Genomic DNA, 16632 nt, shown 5'->3' with positions numbered 1-16632 from the left:
AAAAATTACGCTTTTGCCCTTGGACCTCTAGCCTTGTATTCCGAATTTTGGGGATTAATTGGGGGATATTATGGTCTTGATCAGCCCCTTTATTTCTGAAAATGATGGTCAAGTGTGCCCCTAGATATTTGTTTAAGGTTTGATCATGGCCATTGATGGAAGGGAATGATGGTCATTTGTTGGATAGTTATTCACCAACCCCACTAGCCAAACCAAGCCAATAATTCACTCTTGATCCCACTCTCTCTCCCTCATTCTCTCTCACTCTTCATCGGCCAACTCCTTCCCCTCTCTCAATCTCGCCTCTCTCTCCCTCGCCTTTCTTCCCTTCAGCCGTGAGCAGCCGAGCACACCGGAGTCGCCGCCGCTCGCGCCGCCGCACGCCGTGCCGCTCGTTCGCCCGCCTTGCACCACCACCAACTGGTCCGCCCATTTTCTCTCCCTCCCTCTCCATTTCTCCCTTCAGCCGTGTGGAGCAACCGCCGATCAGCTCCCTTGGCCGTGAACCGCCAGTGCAAGCGCCGATCGCGGGTCCGCCGCTCAAGCCGCAGCCCGTCTCGCCTCACCACCACCACCCGACCATCCTGTTTCCTCCTTCATTCCGTCCTGCCATCACCACCGACCAGCATCACCCTCTCCCCTTCACCGTTTGAACCGCCCGTCGTCACCGCCGCCGCGGGAGCCACCGATCGCCGCCGCTGCGAGGTCGCCGTGATCCAGCTCAGCCGACCCGTTTTCCCCCTTGCTCAGCCTTAATCGGAGCTTAGGAGCCTAAGTGAGTATTAACTCTAAACCCTAATTAGGCTAATTAGCATTTCTAGATAGGTTTGGTTAATTTAGTGGTTGATTAAGGTGATTTAGGGTTGATTAATGGGCTATTGATTAATGGCTGGTTCGGTGATGATTTGGAGAGCCTAATGAAGTATTGTGAGGATAATTATTGGCCTAGATTGAACTGATTTGGTGGCCGCCCATAATGTGGTTAATTAGACTAAGTTGGCCAAATTGAGCTTAACCGTATAATTGCCGTGAATGCCTCGTATTGTCCTCATATTGGCTAATTCGTGTTGATTGGTGATTGACATCGTGATGCCTTGTCGCGTGCCTAGGGTGGCCGAGAATGAGGAGGCATGATGGGTCATGCGCATGTGTAATGGTGTCGCTCTAATCGCGTGAATTGGGTGTGCCGGCTTTATGCCATGCAAGTTTGGAATTGAATTGCTTATTTGAACATGCTAGTGTGTTAATTGGGCACGTTATGACTAAATTGAGCATGTCGAATTGTTACTAGAGCACGTCGTGGCAATTGTTGAGCATGACTTGGCATGATTTGATTATGTGCCTATGATTGGAATTGCGTGCCCATTGTGAATTACATTATTGCCCGAGTGCCGGACTGCATGGTCACATATTTTGCATGCTGAGCATTGGCTTGAGACGAGACTTTTGCGAGTATGCGTGCTTGACGTGAGCATGTGATCACCTAATTGCCCTGATGCGTTTTACACGGGGTTCAGATAAAAATTGGTGTGCGCACGTGTGATAATATAAAGCCCTGATACGTGTTACGCGGGGTATTGAACTCGTCATGATGCGTTTTACGCGGGACGATGCCCGGTTCTGCCGGAAGACGGCCAGCCTGATGTGTTTTACGCGGGTTTCGGTCCATATATGGAGATCGGTGTTGCGCCTGATGCGTTTTACGTGGGCTAGAGACACTGGGCCTGATGTGTTTTACGCGGGCCAGGAAGTGTTGGATTTGTTATAGACCTGATGAGTTTTACGCGGGTCAGACCTAATGCGTTTTACGCGGGTCGAACTCTTAATGGGAAATTGACAATATGCAAGTGTGCATCATTGAACCGGATCATGAGCATGGACATATTGGTGGCATATGTGTGCAAGAGTGCATTGGCAGTTGTGCAAGCATGTGCGTATCGATGACTCGTGTGTGATGCAGGCATTAACGAGCATGAGCATGCGCATGGCGTACGTATGACTAAGCTTGTCGCGTATGTGCCATTATTGTGATTATTATATGTCTAACCTACAGGGTCGTTCGTGTGCTCGATCTAGGCCCGAGGGCCTAGGTCATTTGATTTCGATTTGTTCGTGTGATTGCTTGCCTGTCAAGAGGTGTATGTTAGCCTAATTTAGGTTTAGTGGGTTTTACTCGCTGAGATTCGTTCTCATTGTTGTTAAAATCCAACTTTTCAGACCTCCGGCCTTGAGGATGTTAGAAGTTCCTATACGTTTTGCGATCCCGTCTCGAAAAGACCGGGAGGTGATTGAGTACCCCGTAGGGAACGGGGATACGTATATTAGACACTTTACCACCGTATGGGTTGACGTGGGTGAGCAGTACTTTCAGGCCCACGAGTATATCGCTTGGTGTTTTAGGGACTATTCCGGGACCTTCGGGCCCCTTAGGACTTTTAACATCCCGTTCAACGGATTAGGAGACCTAGATCCCCAGTGTGCTGATGGAGACCTGGCGAGCCCCGAGTATACGTCCGAGGGGAGCTCTACTGCTGACATCGGACACGGACCTGTTGTCTGGGAGATGGACGAGCCAGACCCGATAGACGAGGAATCGGTAGATTGGGACTCTGACCTGGAGCCGATGGAGTCGGATGAGGAGCCAGAGCCTATGGAGCAGGACCCCGAGTAGGAGGGCGAGCCTGAGGAGATGGATTCTGAGGAGGAGCCGGCAGAGGCCGAGTCCGAGCTGGATTCCCTAGACTCCGAGGTCGAGCTGTCTGACAGTTCTTCCGAGTCCTCGGGATCCGACCTGGACTGGGTTCCATAGGGTTGGCCTTAGCCTCAGTTAGATCGGGCCAGTACCTTTTTGACCGGAGCCCCTTCTAGTTTTAGTATCCCTGACCGTCCTGGCCACTTACCCCTTTTTGTTAGTAGTAGCCGTTGACTCGCTTTTGATTTGTGGTATGTATTTTGTGTAAATGAATAATGTATATGTTTTCCGATGTTAATGCAAGTGTATATTCATAATGTTGTTGTTGCTTGTGCTATCCTTGATCTCGTGTATTTTAAATTGTACAGGTGTTTATGTTGCTTCTGTGTGTACATGATTCTCTGTGTTGTGTGTTGGGTCGGCGACGCGTCCTGGGACGTCGCACAAGTTCGATCTCGGTTGGGATGCTCGCGCGCCGTAGGGATCAGGGCGTGACACCAAGGTAGCAATGAACATCATGAATATGAACTTACATTAATACAAGGGAGATTTACAATATCCATCGAGAACATAAATATACATAAACCAAAACGGGTCAGCAAGCCACTAACATCAAAAAGAGATACGTGGCTTGGGGCGGTCAGGTCCTATCTCTAAAAGGGATCCTATCAAAAAGTGGCGGCCCTAAACCCTAGCTATAGTCAAGGCTGACCCCTAGGGTACCCAATCCGAGTCGTATCCTGAAGACTTAAAAGAATCGTCGGACGACTCGGACTCAGAGTCCATAAACTCTGGCTCGGACTCGATCTCCACTGGCTCCTCCTCGGGATCATCCTCCGGCTCCGGCTCTGGCTCCAGCTCCATCGGCTCTTGCTCGGATCGGACTCCCACTTCATCGGCTCCTCCTTCTCAGGGTCAGAATTCATATTGACCTCGTAGATGATGGGCCGGGGCTTAGAATCCTCATCGGACACGGCATCGGGACTCACTAACTCCTCATCAGCTGCCTGCAGGTCCCAATGACCTAACCCATCGATCGGGACATCAAAAGTCCTATGGGACCCATAATTGCCAAACTGGTCCCGAAAACACCAACCAAGGTAAGGATGAGCCTGGAACTATGACTCGCCCACGTCGACCCAAACAATGGTATAATGCCTAACATAAGTCTCCCCGTTTCCAACAGGGTACTCAATCACCGAACACTCTCTGTGGTACGAGATCCCAAAACGTATCGGTACGTCTGCCATCCTCAAGGTCGGGGGTCTGAAATGATTATATAATAACCATGAGAACGAGTCTCAATAAGCAACACCCTAAACCCATGTAGGTCAATGCATACCCAGACAAGTCGTACATGCAATCTAACCCATAACATATAGAATTCACATCATTGTACTTACCTCGCCATCAAACACATGCCGACTCTGCACGTTAGTCAAAATGTGATAATGCAATACTAATAACTCAATAACATATCACAATCACTCAAACACCAACCACACTTGCACTCAATCAATCCAACCAATTCGATCACACATTCCACCAGCCAATTCAATCACACTCAATTCGCATGCGTGGCCGAACAACTTTCTCACGACCCGCGCCACTGCGCCTCAGGTCCATTCTCATTGTCCACGCCACTGCGCCTCAAGCCCAATCTCACAGCCCGCGCAACTGCGCCTCAGGCTCAGCCCTCCGATCAGTTCAGGTTCGATCCCGCGTAACCACGCCTTGGGACATTTTTCCCCTTCCAATGACCCGCGTAACTACGCCTCAGGTCTAGTCATGCCTTTCTCTCCACACCCGCATAACCACGCCTCAGGTTGGCAGCCCTCCGATCAATCCGAGCTTTTCTCATGCACATTCACCACAACACAATTCGCCATTCTCACAAGTCATACCAATTAAACTTAAAGCATGCTCACCACATCACAACTCGCCATCCAACACGTCGTACAATTCAAATTCAATCATGCTCGCCACAATATTCCACCAACCCGACATTCAAGTCAGCCACAATCAGACATCAATTCCACTCACAAACGCCACAATAACCCGACAATCCATCTCAATCGGCCACTCGATATATGTCACAATATAGTCCACTACGAACCACATCCAATCAGCAAATCTATCCCAAGCTCAACCCCTAAACCGGTACTAATTAACCCCTAGACAAGTCTAATAATACCCAATGTACTAAGTAAGTTTTAGGGAGTCACTTACCTAAGTCCAAGCCCAAGAAATCCCACAAGGGTAGCCAAGAGACCGGTTGGGGCAGCGGCTGACTCAGCACGGGCGCGGGCCAAACGGGCGCGCTGATCGGCTAACACGGGCACGGTGGCCGGACGGTGTGCCTGGCACGCGAGCGCGGTGGCCGAGTGGCGTGTCCAGGCGTGCACGGGCGAGCTGGACGGGCGACGCGCCTGGGCGACGGGCCGGCTGGACGAGTGATGTGCCCGAGCGATGAACCGGGTGGACAAGCGACGTGGCCGAGCGACCGGCCGGCTCGGGACGCTCGGCAACGGGCTCGGCCATGGCCGGGTTGGCTGGCTGGCCGGCAGCGGCGACGAGTGGTGGAAACGGGAGGACGGCGGGTGACGGCGAACTGGTCCCGGCGACTGGCTCGGAGGGAGGGGGAAGTCAGCTGGAGGTGGTGATGGCGAGAGAGAGAGCTGGGGGCGGTGGGGCTCGGCCGGAGCAGGGACAGCTGCGTCGTCGTTGGAGCAGCAGGGCGACGGCGACGAGGCGAGCGGCTGCTGGCAAGACCTACGGCGGCGAGCTACTGGGCAAGCTGGCGAGCGGTCGGGGCAGCATGGCGGCGAGCTGGCAGGTTGGCGACGACTGGCTCAGTCAAGACAGCGGCGATGGTGGCGGCGATGAGCTCCTGGCGGCCCGGCGAGATGAGCTCGCGGCGGCGACGAGCAGGCACGCAGCGGCGAACTATTGCTCATGCGCGAAGGGGAGGGAGAGAGGAAGGATAGAGGCAGTCGGGCTTGGGGCGAGCGGTGGGACGGATGGCGCGGCGGCTGGTGGGGTGGCGGCGCGGCGGCGGTCGGGCGGCGACGAGGTCGGCCTGGCAGCGAGCAGGAAGCAGGAGCAGCGGTCGGGCGAAGGAAAGACCGACGAAGAAGAAAAAGAGAAGAAGAAGAAAGAGAAGGGAGAAAAGAAAAGAAAAAGAAAGATGAGAGAGAGGGGGCAGGTTTGCATGGCCAGGGGGGTGTGCGTGCGTGAGTGGACGTCCACATGCGGGGGAAAAGAGAGAGAGAGAGAGAGAGAGAGAGAGAGAGAGAGAGAGAGAGAAATAGGACAGATGCAAAGGTGGGAAATGTGGGCGGCAGAGGAGAACGGCGCGGCAGAAGGGAAGAGAGAGAGAACAGACGGGACAGGGGGGAAAAACGTGCGCGAGCAAAGCGGCAGGTGTGAGAGAAAGAGAGAGAGAGAGAGAGAGAGAGAGAGACAAAAGTTAATTTTTGTCCTCAAGCGCGATCCAACGGTCACGATTTGAACTCGAAAATCAATCTAACGGTCCACGAAAATCCTAATTAATAATTAGGAAAAAGGGCCAGAAGAAACTAACTAAACTACACTACGAGGGAGGTCTACTATTCCAAATTCGCACCCGGTCAAAAATTTACTTTTCCACTATTCCTGGCAATATCAACGCTGGTCACAATAATATCGACATCGTCCAATTAAATTCGTCCTGGAACTCCGAGAAATTCTACACCAAAGTTTGGGCTCTAAATAACGGCAAAATTCGATCAAATGCGATTCTAGCGAAATCCCAATTTTAAAAACAATAACCGGGAGTGATCAGTTCCCGAGCGAGATTTTACTATAAGCACACTGACGAATTACACGTGTTATAAATCCAAAAAATGAGCCAAAATTCAGAGTGTCACATATTTACTATCCTATCTCTAGGAATAGCAAATCTACTTAGTTTATCAATCCACTATATCTCTATGTGAATTTAAATAAACATAAGTACGTTAAAATCTGTGAATATTTCCTGTTTACAGTAAATCTTTTGGACCACCTTATCACCGAAAACTATACAAATAACATGGTATACTTCTATCCACATTTAATTCATGGTTATCTATTATAAGGAGCAATTGCATATTTTCACTTCTCGGTCTCAAACATGCACATCAAATCATTCAAGTGGTGGCCAGTCACTTAAAGGCATTAAGTACAATAATATATAATTCACATGAATGAAATCACTTGCAAAACATAAAAAGTATGAAATTCATATCATCATGGTTAGGCTACATCGTAGCCCTAACAAAAAAAAATTAGAACATAATAGAAGAAGAAACGGAAATATAAATTAAACCCAACATCTTGAATTAAAGAGCAAGAATTCTATCATCAGTTTTGTCTTCTCTTCAAAATACTTGAAAACTCTCATAACAATGAAAACAAAAACGATAAAAAAAAACTAAATATTCCTCCCAAGCTCTCAATGTTATAGGATAACATTTAAGAATCCTAACATAAGGCAATTGCTTCTTTTTCCCATAAAACTAGGGAATAAATTGCAGAATTCCCGATATGATATCCACTTTCTAACTATTCTCTGGGTAGCATATTTCTTTCCTTCTTTTTGCCATATTTTCCTTATTTTCTCCATATCCCATTATTCTGCATAAACAAGGAAAATTTGAGTAAATAAAATGAAATTCAAATATTTTCTAACAAATATTGCATTATTTGTTACCTAAAGTAGATAAAATAACTCTATTTTTGTAGAGTTATCACTAATCATCTAATTAGCACCCTTTCGGCATTTAAACCCGCCTTGTTTCAAAGAGGCGATTCATGCAATCTTGGCCATTTTAACCTAAGCTACTAACAGTGATCATGCAGAGGTACATAAATAATGAAGATAAACAACCCAAATCAAGGCAATAAATAAAGAAATGATAAAGCAATAAGTACTTAAATATAAAGACCCGAGCTGTATCTGACTCAGTATTAGATAGGCAAAGTTTTTTGGTTTTCTTCTAATTTTTAGGATGTAAAAAAAAGGTGAATTTAAACCATCCGGATGTTAACATGACAAGATATTAGCTCAATAAGTAAACAAGATGGCATATAATTTCTTCAGGAAAAAGGTTCGTAAACTATTCGAAACAAAATACAATCGTAGAGCATGCTTTAAAGCACCGAAAAACATACATGAGATATTAGAACCAGATAAGCTAGTTGATTTTGTGGCGGACAATGTTCCTATTCCCATCAGGTATTTTCAGGGCCAATGCACAAACATTTTGTTGTTATATTCCACTGCTTTTCAAGCCCTTCTTCCAGATAATTGAGTATAACCGCAGCATGTTTAGAAGCACTGTGAAGACTTTGAAGTCGTCGGGCCACTTCAAGCAATCTATGTGAATCAACTACCTCGCGCTTAGACTTAACTTTGATGACCATATTTTCCAGAATAGATGCATGTCCAAGCATAAACTTTACCAGCAGGAGAACTTCCTCATATTTGATTCTTAAACATGCATAAAATCCAAAAACCTCAACGTTCTTGATATGCCGAGCCCAACTCTTGAACTTCTTCTTTATATTCCAATTGCTCTCATGATCAACATTGTGAGAGTTTAAGTCAGATTCACACTGCAAAAGGATAAAAGATAGTGAATGTTCCAACAAAAAACATGATTTAGTTTCCACACTATAATATTTCAATCACCACATAGAATAATCATTCTTTGTCAAATCAGATGTCTAGCCTACAATGACGAGATTAGAGGAAATCATAAACAAGGGAAACCAAAATTTGGGCACTAGAGTTCATCAATGTATGCTCAAACTTCTCATTGTCAACATCACAGTGGCCTTCACAAAAAAAGAAAAAAAAAAAGAAAAAGAAGAATTCATGATCTATTGTGAAACATCCATAGCATTATAGATGGAGCATTTGAAACATAGGTAGCGACGGTCATGAAACAAACAGGTCATCACGCTAGTGTCATTAGTTCATGGACTCAACAAGACAAAGGAAGGAAGAGTCTTTGGTACGATTTAGTTAATTCTTGAAGTATCTAAACCTGTGGATTCGAGTTTAAGGAGTATACCCAGAGGTCGCCCCAATCAGATGGCTCAAAAATTATAACAAGCTTCTCCAAATTTGGTGTAGTTGCTAGTATATATGCTATAGCAGGAAAACTGAATTGATAAAAGGGAATGTGTAGCGTTAGAGACTTGCAATTCGGCAACGACACCTGCACGTCTTCTACCTTTAGAGGCCACATAACCTAATCACGTCAGAAAGGTAAAGTCAGATTAACAAAAAAAAGCTATTAGAGGGTCACATCATTCTATTTGTTACGTTAGCAATAACACGGAATGATAAAACATAGACTAAACTTCTCTTAAGTACGTCACATACCAATAACTTTTATCTCATAGACAATTCAATCAATATAATCCCAAAACATCCATAAACTTTGGCAGAATAATGTTCACTATCTTAAGTGAAAAACTACATGAAAAAAGATGATGTCCATTAGGAAGCAAGATTATGCTCACCCGAAGGCACCAAGCGCCCAAAAGAATTTGAGTAGTGTTCTGCAGCTTGGAAAGCATTTGCTTGAGCAGGAAGTAATCTGATTTGACTGGACCGTCGAAATCTAATTCTGCATTGACTAAGGATGGTGCTTCAATAATTCTTAGCATCTCATGAAAATGATCCCCTCTCACATGCAATGACAACAAACGAGGAGTCCAGATCTCCATAGGGGATTCCACAATAAGAGCATCGATTACCAACTCTCTCAAGCTTCTTGAATGAATTTTTTTTACACCCTGGCAACTTATCAAATTTAAGTATTCACGAACAGGGCTGCCCATCAAAATCTTCCGAAGCACATCATCACTCACGGTTTGAATGGACAAGGACTTAAGCGAACTCCAATGAATACTTTCGCTAGATGAGAAACAACAGCCTCTTAAGCATAGCTTAGTCAAGGAAGAGCAATTATATAGCAATGGAGATAATGTGTAATGCTCCCAATAAATATTCACGATGAGAAGAAGGTCTTCGACTTGATGATCTATCGCAAAGTGAACCCACAAATCAATGGTAGAGTGGCAGAATTCCTGCTTTGATCTGATATCAAGGTGGAACCTTTTCACCTTAGGCCACATGTAGTGCGTCAAAACCCTATCCACAAATGAATAATCGTTAAAAGAGTCGAACCTGAGATCTGAAATAGTGGTCCAAACGGACCGCCACCTTTTCGACAAAATGCAAGTTTTGATGACTTCCCTTGTAGGCAAAAAGGAGAAGATGTGGTGGATTAGACAATCGGGCAAGAGACTGATGCAATCCTCATAATCATTTCGGGCCAGCGTCGAAGTATCTGCCATGGCTTATTGAATGAATTCTAGGGTCTCTTTACTTCTCTATTCAGTGAAGCACAGGCTTGTGCATGATCACCCTCTCTTTGTTGGGTTATGGCTCAGATTGGTGCTACGTTGCTGATGAAGTTCAAAATTTTATACTATGCTTAATGCCGAAATTCTTTTATCCTTCCAAATCCCAATAAAAGGAAAAAAAAATTTGATGCATCTAACACTGGCCTAAAGTGGTGTAAGCAACAAATCAGATTATTTGCTCAATATGCATCCATTCACCTTTTATCCATTATACATTGGATCTAATATACTTGAAAGAGTTGGATTATTTCCTCAACATATAATGATTGAACCTGCCCAGTTCAATAGATAGACATAATCTTACGGGTAATTGCCAAAAAAATGTCCTAAAAATATTATAGAGATGCCAATTTAGTCCTAAACCTTTTAATTTGGCCAATTTATAACCTAACCATTTTGACAATTTGCCAATGTAGTCCTTCCTACCAATTTTGGCCGGGAATTGTCACGCCCCGAACCCCATCGAGCTCGCGACATCCCTCTTCGGTCGAATTAGTGCGACGTCCCAGGAAACGCCGCCGACCCAAATGAACCCATCAGAGTTTAATCGCGGCGGGACATCAAACACCCAAACAATAATTTACCTGGGGTACTAGAGAAAATAAATTGCCAAACCACCAAATCTTATACTATACCTTGAATGAAGTACAATGTCCAATTACAACATAAACTTATGCCACAACCGCCAATTTACAAACCACAAAGCAAAATATACACATTGAACTACTAAACTGCAAACTACCGATATCACAAAAGATTAGTAGCCTGGGTAACGCTACACCAAAATGGGACACTTCCAAAGTCTTTCTCAGCTCCAAACTAATCCCTACGTCCTCTAGATGGCGTCCACTCTGACTCACTCTCTTCGGAATCCTCATCCGAATCCTCATCAGGCACATGCTTATCCGACGACTCCGATTCGGTCTCAATCTCGATCGGGTTATCCTACAACATCATGATCAGAGTGCATAACAGCCCCAAAACGCCGCGACGGCGGCGGAAGGTTCATGGCTCGGGCGGGTGATCTGAAATGGTTTGGTTGATACAACCATGAGACACTTCTCAATAAGTACACAACCTAAACCTTATCTAGGCTACCACGTATTCCAGACAAGTCCAGACACCGAATCAAGCAACACCCAACAACGTCCACACAATCGTACTAACAATCACATGCGATCCTACCTGAGATCCATCATGCACATCCCTGCATATCAAATAATAATACAGCCAATTCATTTATATCCATACTCATCCAGCACCATATCACACGAGGCAAACCACACTCACACACTAACTCACGCCATGCGTCAACTTTCACAATCTTCACGCGTCAAACCAAATCCAGCTCACTCTCAACTTTTCCACCACTACGGCGCCCGAGTAAAACGCATCAGGCCAACGGTCTTCTGACCTCGTCAGGCATCGTCACCTCGTCGGGCTGGGCATCGTCACCTCATCAGGGACGGCATTGTCGCGCGTAAACGAACACGTCTCAGGACAGAATCCTACATTCTCAACTTTCCTTTTCTACCGCGCCCGCGTAAAACGCATCAGGGCAACGGTCTTCTGACCTCGTCAGGCATCGTCACCCCGTCGGGCCGAGCATCGTCACCTCGTCAGGGACGGCATCGTCCCGCGTAAACGAACACGCCTCAGGACGGAACTTACCCCGCGTAAACGAACACGCCTCAGGGTATCACTTTTCCAACCAATCCTACATTTCCGTACCTTCATTCCACTCATTTCACATGTATCACACGGCCACACATACATACACGGCCACACACAATCTCACGCCTCACACTCACTTCGCAAATGCACATCCTTGCCACACGCAAACACCACACAATCATACATACTTGACACGTGAGCTCATTTCGCAATCACACCACACACCTCACGACCATACACACAGGGCACACGGCCACTCAATATTCAGCCCAACAATCATTCAGAAATTAACCAACAACTACAACCACGTTACAAACACACCATCCACATACAAACACACATTCAGGATCAATTCCCGTCACAAGGGCAGCAGCTATTCAACCTCGACACCCCCACCATTCCGCTCATAAAAACGAACACCCAAAGAATCGGGGTAAAATTGGGCAGTTTACACAGTGACCGAAATCCCATTCAAATAAATAGTAAACGAACTCCAAATTTCTGAAATTTGGATATGTTGCGTAAAACATCTTGATAAACATTTTCTGTGAAGAACTCGAAACCCAGTTCCAACTGTAAACACCTCTTTTTGTCACTTGGAATCAGATGAAAATTAACCAGTCCGGTCAGGCCACCTGACCATAAAAATACATCTCATCCAGTACCCAAATCACTTTGGATAGCCTTGAAATTTTTATATGTCATAGTCACAAATGTCCCCAACAAGTTTTGTGAAGGAACTATTTTAAAAATGGGTCTGGAAAAATTTATAAAAATTCGAACAGACCCGAAGGTCGGAGGAACAGTATTTCCAGCACACTAATTTCGGTCCAAAGATGGACTTCCGAATGGCCTCCGATGATTTCCAAAAATTCTCAAATTAAATTATGTCATACTTCAAGATGTTAGGAGAAACTTTCATGAAGAAAACTTCCTCAAATTCGGCCCACAAAATTCTCCACAAAAATAGCAAACCGGACGGGTACAGTCACCGCGAATCCGAGAATCACACCAAACCTCAAGGATTCGAACCCCAATTGATTTCTACCGAATTTCAACCGCCAAAACTCATTCCCAGACGTCTAATCCAATACACAACAGCCACCAACAGCCATGATCAGCCACCAACAACCACGATCAACACCCTAATCAACCCCTAAACTACCCTAAACCGCGTCTAAACGAGTCCAATAATACCCGACGTCCTAGGCAAGGGTTAGATTGCGACTTACCAAGCTCTAGACTAGCGCAGTTAGAGCGGAAAGCGGCAGCTATCGGCGGGGACGACGGTGAACGGCGGTACGACTTGGCTGCGTGGACAGCGCCGGCAATGGTGAGCGGCAGCGGTGACCTCCTTGCCGCGGCTCACTCACGGGAGGGAGAGAGAGAGACGGCGGTTGAGGGCTGGTGGCTCGGCGGTGGCGCGGCACGGCGCGGCGGAGGCGGTGATCGGCCAAGGGGGAGGGAGAGCTCACGTGAGGGAGAGGGAGAGAGAGGGGGAGTTCTCGGTGGGGGGGGGGGGGGAAACGTGAGAGAGGAGAGAGAAAATGAGGAGAGAGAGAGAGGTCTTGACTTAAATAGTGAAATTTGGACCAAAGTGGCAAATTACCATCTTGCCTCTCTCTCACAATCCAAATCGACGGCCCAGATTCGATCTTATCTTGAAACCGACGGCCGAGATCGAATCTTGCCCAAAATATCCAAGGTCAATCTTGGAATTTCTCAAAAAGTCCAAGGGCAAAAGTGTCTTTTCCAAATTTTAGGGCAAAATGACCAAAATGCCCTTGCCTCATAAAACTAACCCTTTAGAAAGCCTTAGGGGCAAAACGGTCACTTCCTTCATTTCTCATCGAAATCGAATTTTTCTAAAGGATTCGGGATAATCCAAAATTACACGTTCCAACTGCAACGTCGTCTTAACGCCCCGTTGTGACTTCCTAATTTTCCGGTGTCCGATTTGGGCTCAAACAAATAATTTAAATTTTATTAAACGCAACTCGAGCGTTTCTCAAACTAACGGGCGGCTCGTTGGGGAAATTCGCATATTCGACCCGTGACTGATAATAAATCGAGTCACGTGCAAGTTCGTTCGGTTCGTGACGATTTCGGTTGTCATTTAAATCGCAAGGATCAATCACTAGATCCGAGGGGTACGATCGTTTGGTATAAGTTCAGGATCATTCGTCAATTCATTTCGTGGTCCGGCGGAATCACCCGCGATCCACTACTATGACAGTGGCGAACTGACCCCTAACTATCCTTGGATTGACCAACAGTGGCTCAAAATGTCACCCCGGCGATTTTATGGTCGAAAATCAATTCACGATCGAATTTTCTCTTAGTCGCACGAATTTAAATCCCTAATTAGCCTTTCCCCAAAGGTTAGTGTCCCAGGAATGATCAATTCCATGCGAGAACTAACTACGAGTACATTTGTAAAACCAAATATTTCACAAATCTCAAATGGACAATTTTCAGGATGTCACAGGAATCGTTGATTTAAGCCATCTTATGTGGCCTAACTAAGATGGTGGGCATTGATGCGGATAATTATTATAATTTTTAAAAAAAATTCTGAAAATTTTCCCTTTTTTTTCCTTTTGTTTCCTTTTTTACTTTTTTTTAATTTCCCTCCACCGGTTGCTGGCCATAGGCAGGCCAACACTGACGAGGGCTAGGACACTCTTGCCGTCCTCTGGCGAGGCCGACACATGCTAAAAGGCCAGCGAGGGTCTAGTGAGTCCTCACTAGATCGGGCGAGGCCAAACGTAGGCAAGGGAGACCCTTGCCTATGGTCGGCAACCTCCGTTAGCCATCGTCGAAGCTCGGCAACCGGCAGAGGGAAATAAGGAAAAAATTTAGAAAATTTATAAAGAAAATTAAAAAATTGTCCATGTCTGTGCTGGCTATGCCACATAGTGTCAGCACTGATTCGACTGTCACTCAGCGATTTCCCAAAAAATTTGGCGAGAAGTACTATATTGGCAAATCGTCAAAAGATTTAGGACTAAATTGACCAAATTGAAAGGTTTAGGACTGAATTGGCATTTGCACAATAGGTAACTTAAGACTTGTTTGGTAATTATTGCTAAACTTCCTTGATGATAGTTATATTTGAATAGTTTCCTTCAATTTAATAGTTTCCTATTATGGGTTTTCATCACATATGCATATATTACTATTTACAACATAAAACTTAACACTCTTCTTTATGATTACTCTTATCGCAACTTCTACGTTGTTCGGGACTCCTATCTCAAAGGCTCATTGTTTATCGTAAATTTGTTATTTGATTAGTCGGAAAAATTACCAAAAGAAATTGTATCTTTTTGGCATGTCACAAGTGACTCCAAACAATCCCTGTTGCTTACTCACTTGTTTCCAAATCATTTCACATGTTTCCCAAGCAATCCTTCTTGTTCACTTTCATGCCTCCGTATCACTTTGCGTGTTGGGCATTTATCGGAGTAAAATTCAGATTTATTTCAAAATGTATTACACTACAGGATTAGTTTCATTTAAACTTAGTCTTATTTCATTTTGCTTGGTCATCATTTTTTAGACTAAGGGTTCCAATTATCGACATAGTCTGGGGTGCGTATATTTTTACCCACTACTTACAGGAGTCCTGTCTCGGGGCCTAATAACAAGGCCTTCTTTAATTTTTACTCGATAGTGGACTGCAAGAATGATGGAAGAACCAACAATATCCCAAAACTTTTTATAGAAGACCCGTGACAAAATATCTGGCCCAGGAGCTTTACATGATCCTTACTGGAAACCCGCATCCTTATTTTCATCTCACTGACATCAACAAAGCATTTTTTGATTTATCTCCTGTATAATAGATTGTTCCACTGTTTCCAGAGTTCTTTCCATGTCTCTTTTGCCCTCAATTCTGAAAATTCCTCCACAATATTCCATAAAAGCTCCTTCAATATCCTCTTCCTTCTCCGACCAATCTCCTGCTACATTCTTTATTTTGAGGACTTTATGTCTGGTCCTTTGCAATGTAGTCTGGGGAAAAATTTAGAACTTTTATCTCCACTATTGATCCAATTCAGCCTTGCCCTTTGATGCCAATAAATTGCTTCCCTTCGCCATACCTCATTCACTTTCTTTATAACTTGACCTTCCTCTGCTCCATTATTCTTCCTCATTCCATTGTTGGACCTCATACTCAAGTTTTGAGTCGAATCATCACACTTGCTATTATCTAGTGATCACCCTAGTGAGCATAGACCTGTCCATCTTGGACACTTCATTGAGATATAAAAGAAAAATTCAATGGCTTTATTGATTTTCAGTACTCGAGCCTTCAAGTTTTCTTCGTATCGGAGCATCTGAGAAGAATATTGGTCATCCAGTCAGATGATTTGAGTTGTTGGGTTTGAGCGATCTCATGACTTCTAGTTTTCAGACGTTTGCTTCTGAATTTGATTTTTACATGGCATTGAAACATATCAACCAACAATTTCTAGTATACATATTGTCACACATAAATTTTTTGTACATAAATATGAACATCTATATTCATTGGAAAACTTTCATTATTTTAAACTTTTTTCTTTGGTTGGGAAGAAAACATTAAGGCATAATATTGAGGGACTTGAAAGCCATTCCACTCCACCAAGGCAATTGAATTCAAGGGTGCCTTTGTTTAATTGAAAATAAATCCTTGGAATTCGTTTTTCATACTTCCACAAGTTTGATTAATGAAATGGATGAATTAACGGAAAACCATATACAATAAAAGAAAACTCTCACACTAAAAGATGAGGAAACTTTTCTCTTTTCTTAAGAGA

General features: G+C 44.7%; 1 protein-coding gene across 1 annotated transcript; it reads right to left on the bottom strand.

The window, feature by feature from the left end:
* Positions 1-7945: 7945 nt before the first annotated feature.
* LOC115663798 (F-box protein At5g03100-like) lies at positions 7946-10084 on the bottom strand. Its single transcript, XM_030585771.2, has 3 exons — positions 9245-10084; positions 8791-8970; positions 7946-8329 (listed from the first exon to the last, which is right to left on the bottom strand). Exons 1-3 carry the CDS (start codon positions 10082-10084, stop codon positions 7946-7948), a joined length of 1404 nt encoding a protein of 467 aa, XP_030441631.2.
* Between the last annotated feature and the right edge of the window lie 6548 nt (positions 10085-16632).

This window comes from Syzygium oleosum, unplaced genomic scaffold, assembly GCF_021117445.2.
Source record: "Syzygium oleosum isolate NSW1041296 unplaced genomic scaffold, Sole_v2.1 Sole_v2.24, whole genome shotgun sequence".
Taxonomy (NCBI): Eukaryota; Viridiplantae; Streptophyta; class Magnoliopsida; order Myrtales; family Myrtaceae; genus Syzygium; species Syzygium oleosum.
Note: the sequence above shows the minus strand (reverse complement) of the source record. Positions and strands in the feature narration are given on the sequence as shown.

Excerpts from the sequence above, each read along its gene's own strand:
- LOC115663798 (XM_030585771.2), bottom strand. The coding sequence starts at position 10,084 with ATGGCAGATACTTCGACGCTGGCCCGAAATGATTATGAGGATTGCATC. Across the intron at positions 8,971-9,244 it reads TGGGCGCTTGGTGCCTTCGG|GTTATGTGGCCTCTAAAGGT; the intron begins GTGAGCATAATC and ends TGACGTGATTAG. Across the intron at positions 8,330-8,790 it reads CTGATTGGGGCGACCTCTGG|TGTGAATCTGACTTAAACTC; the intron begins GTATACTCCTTA and ends ATCCTTTTGCAG.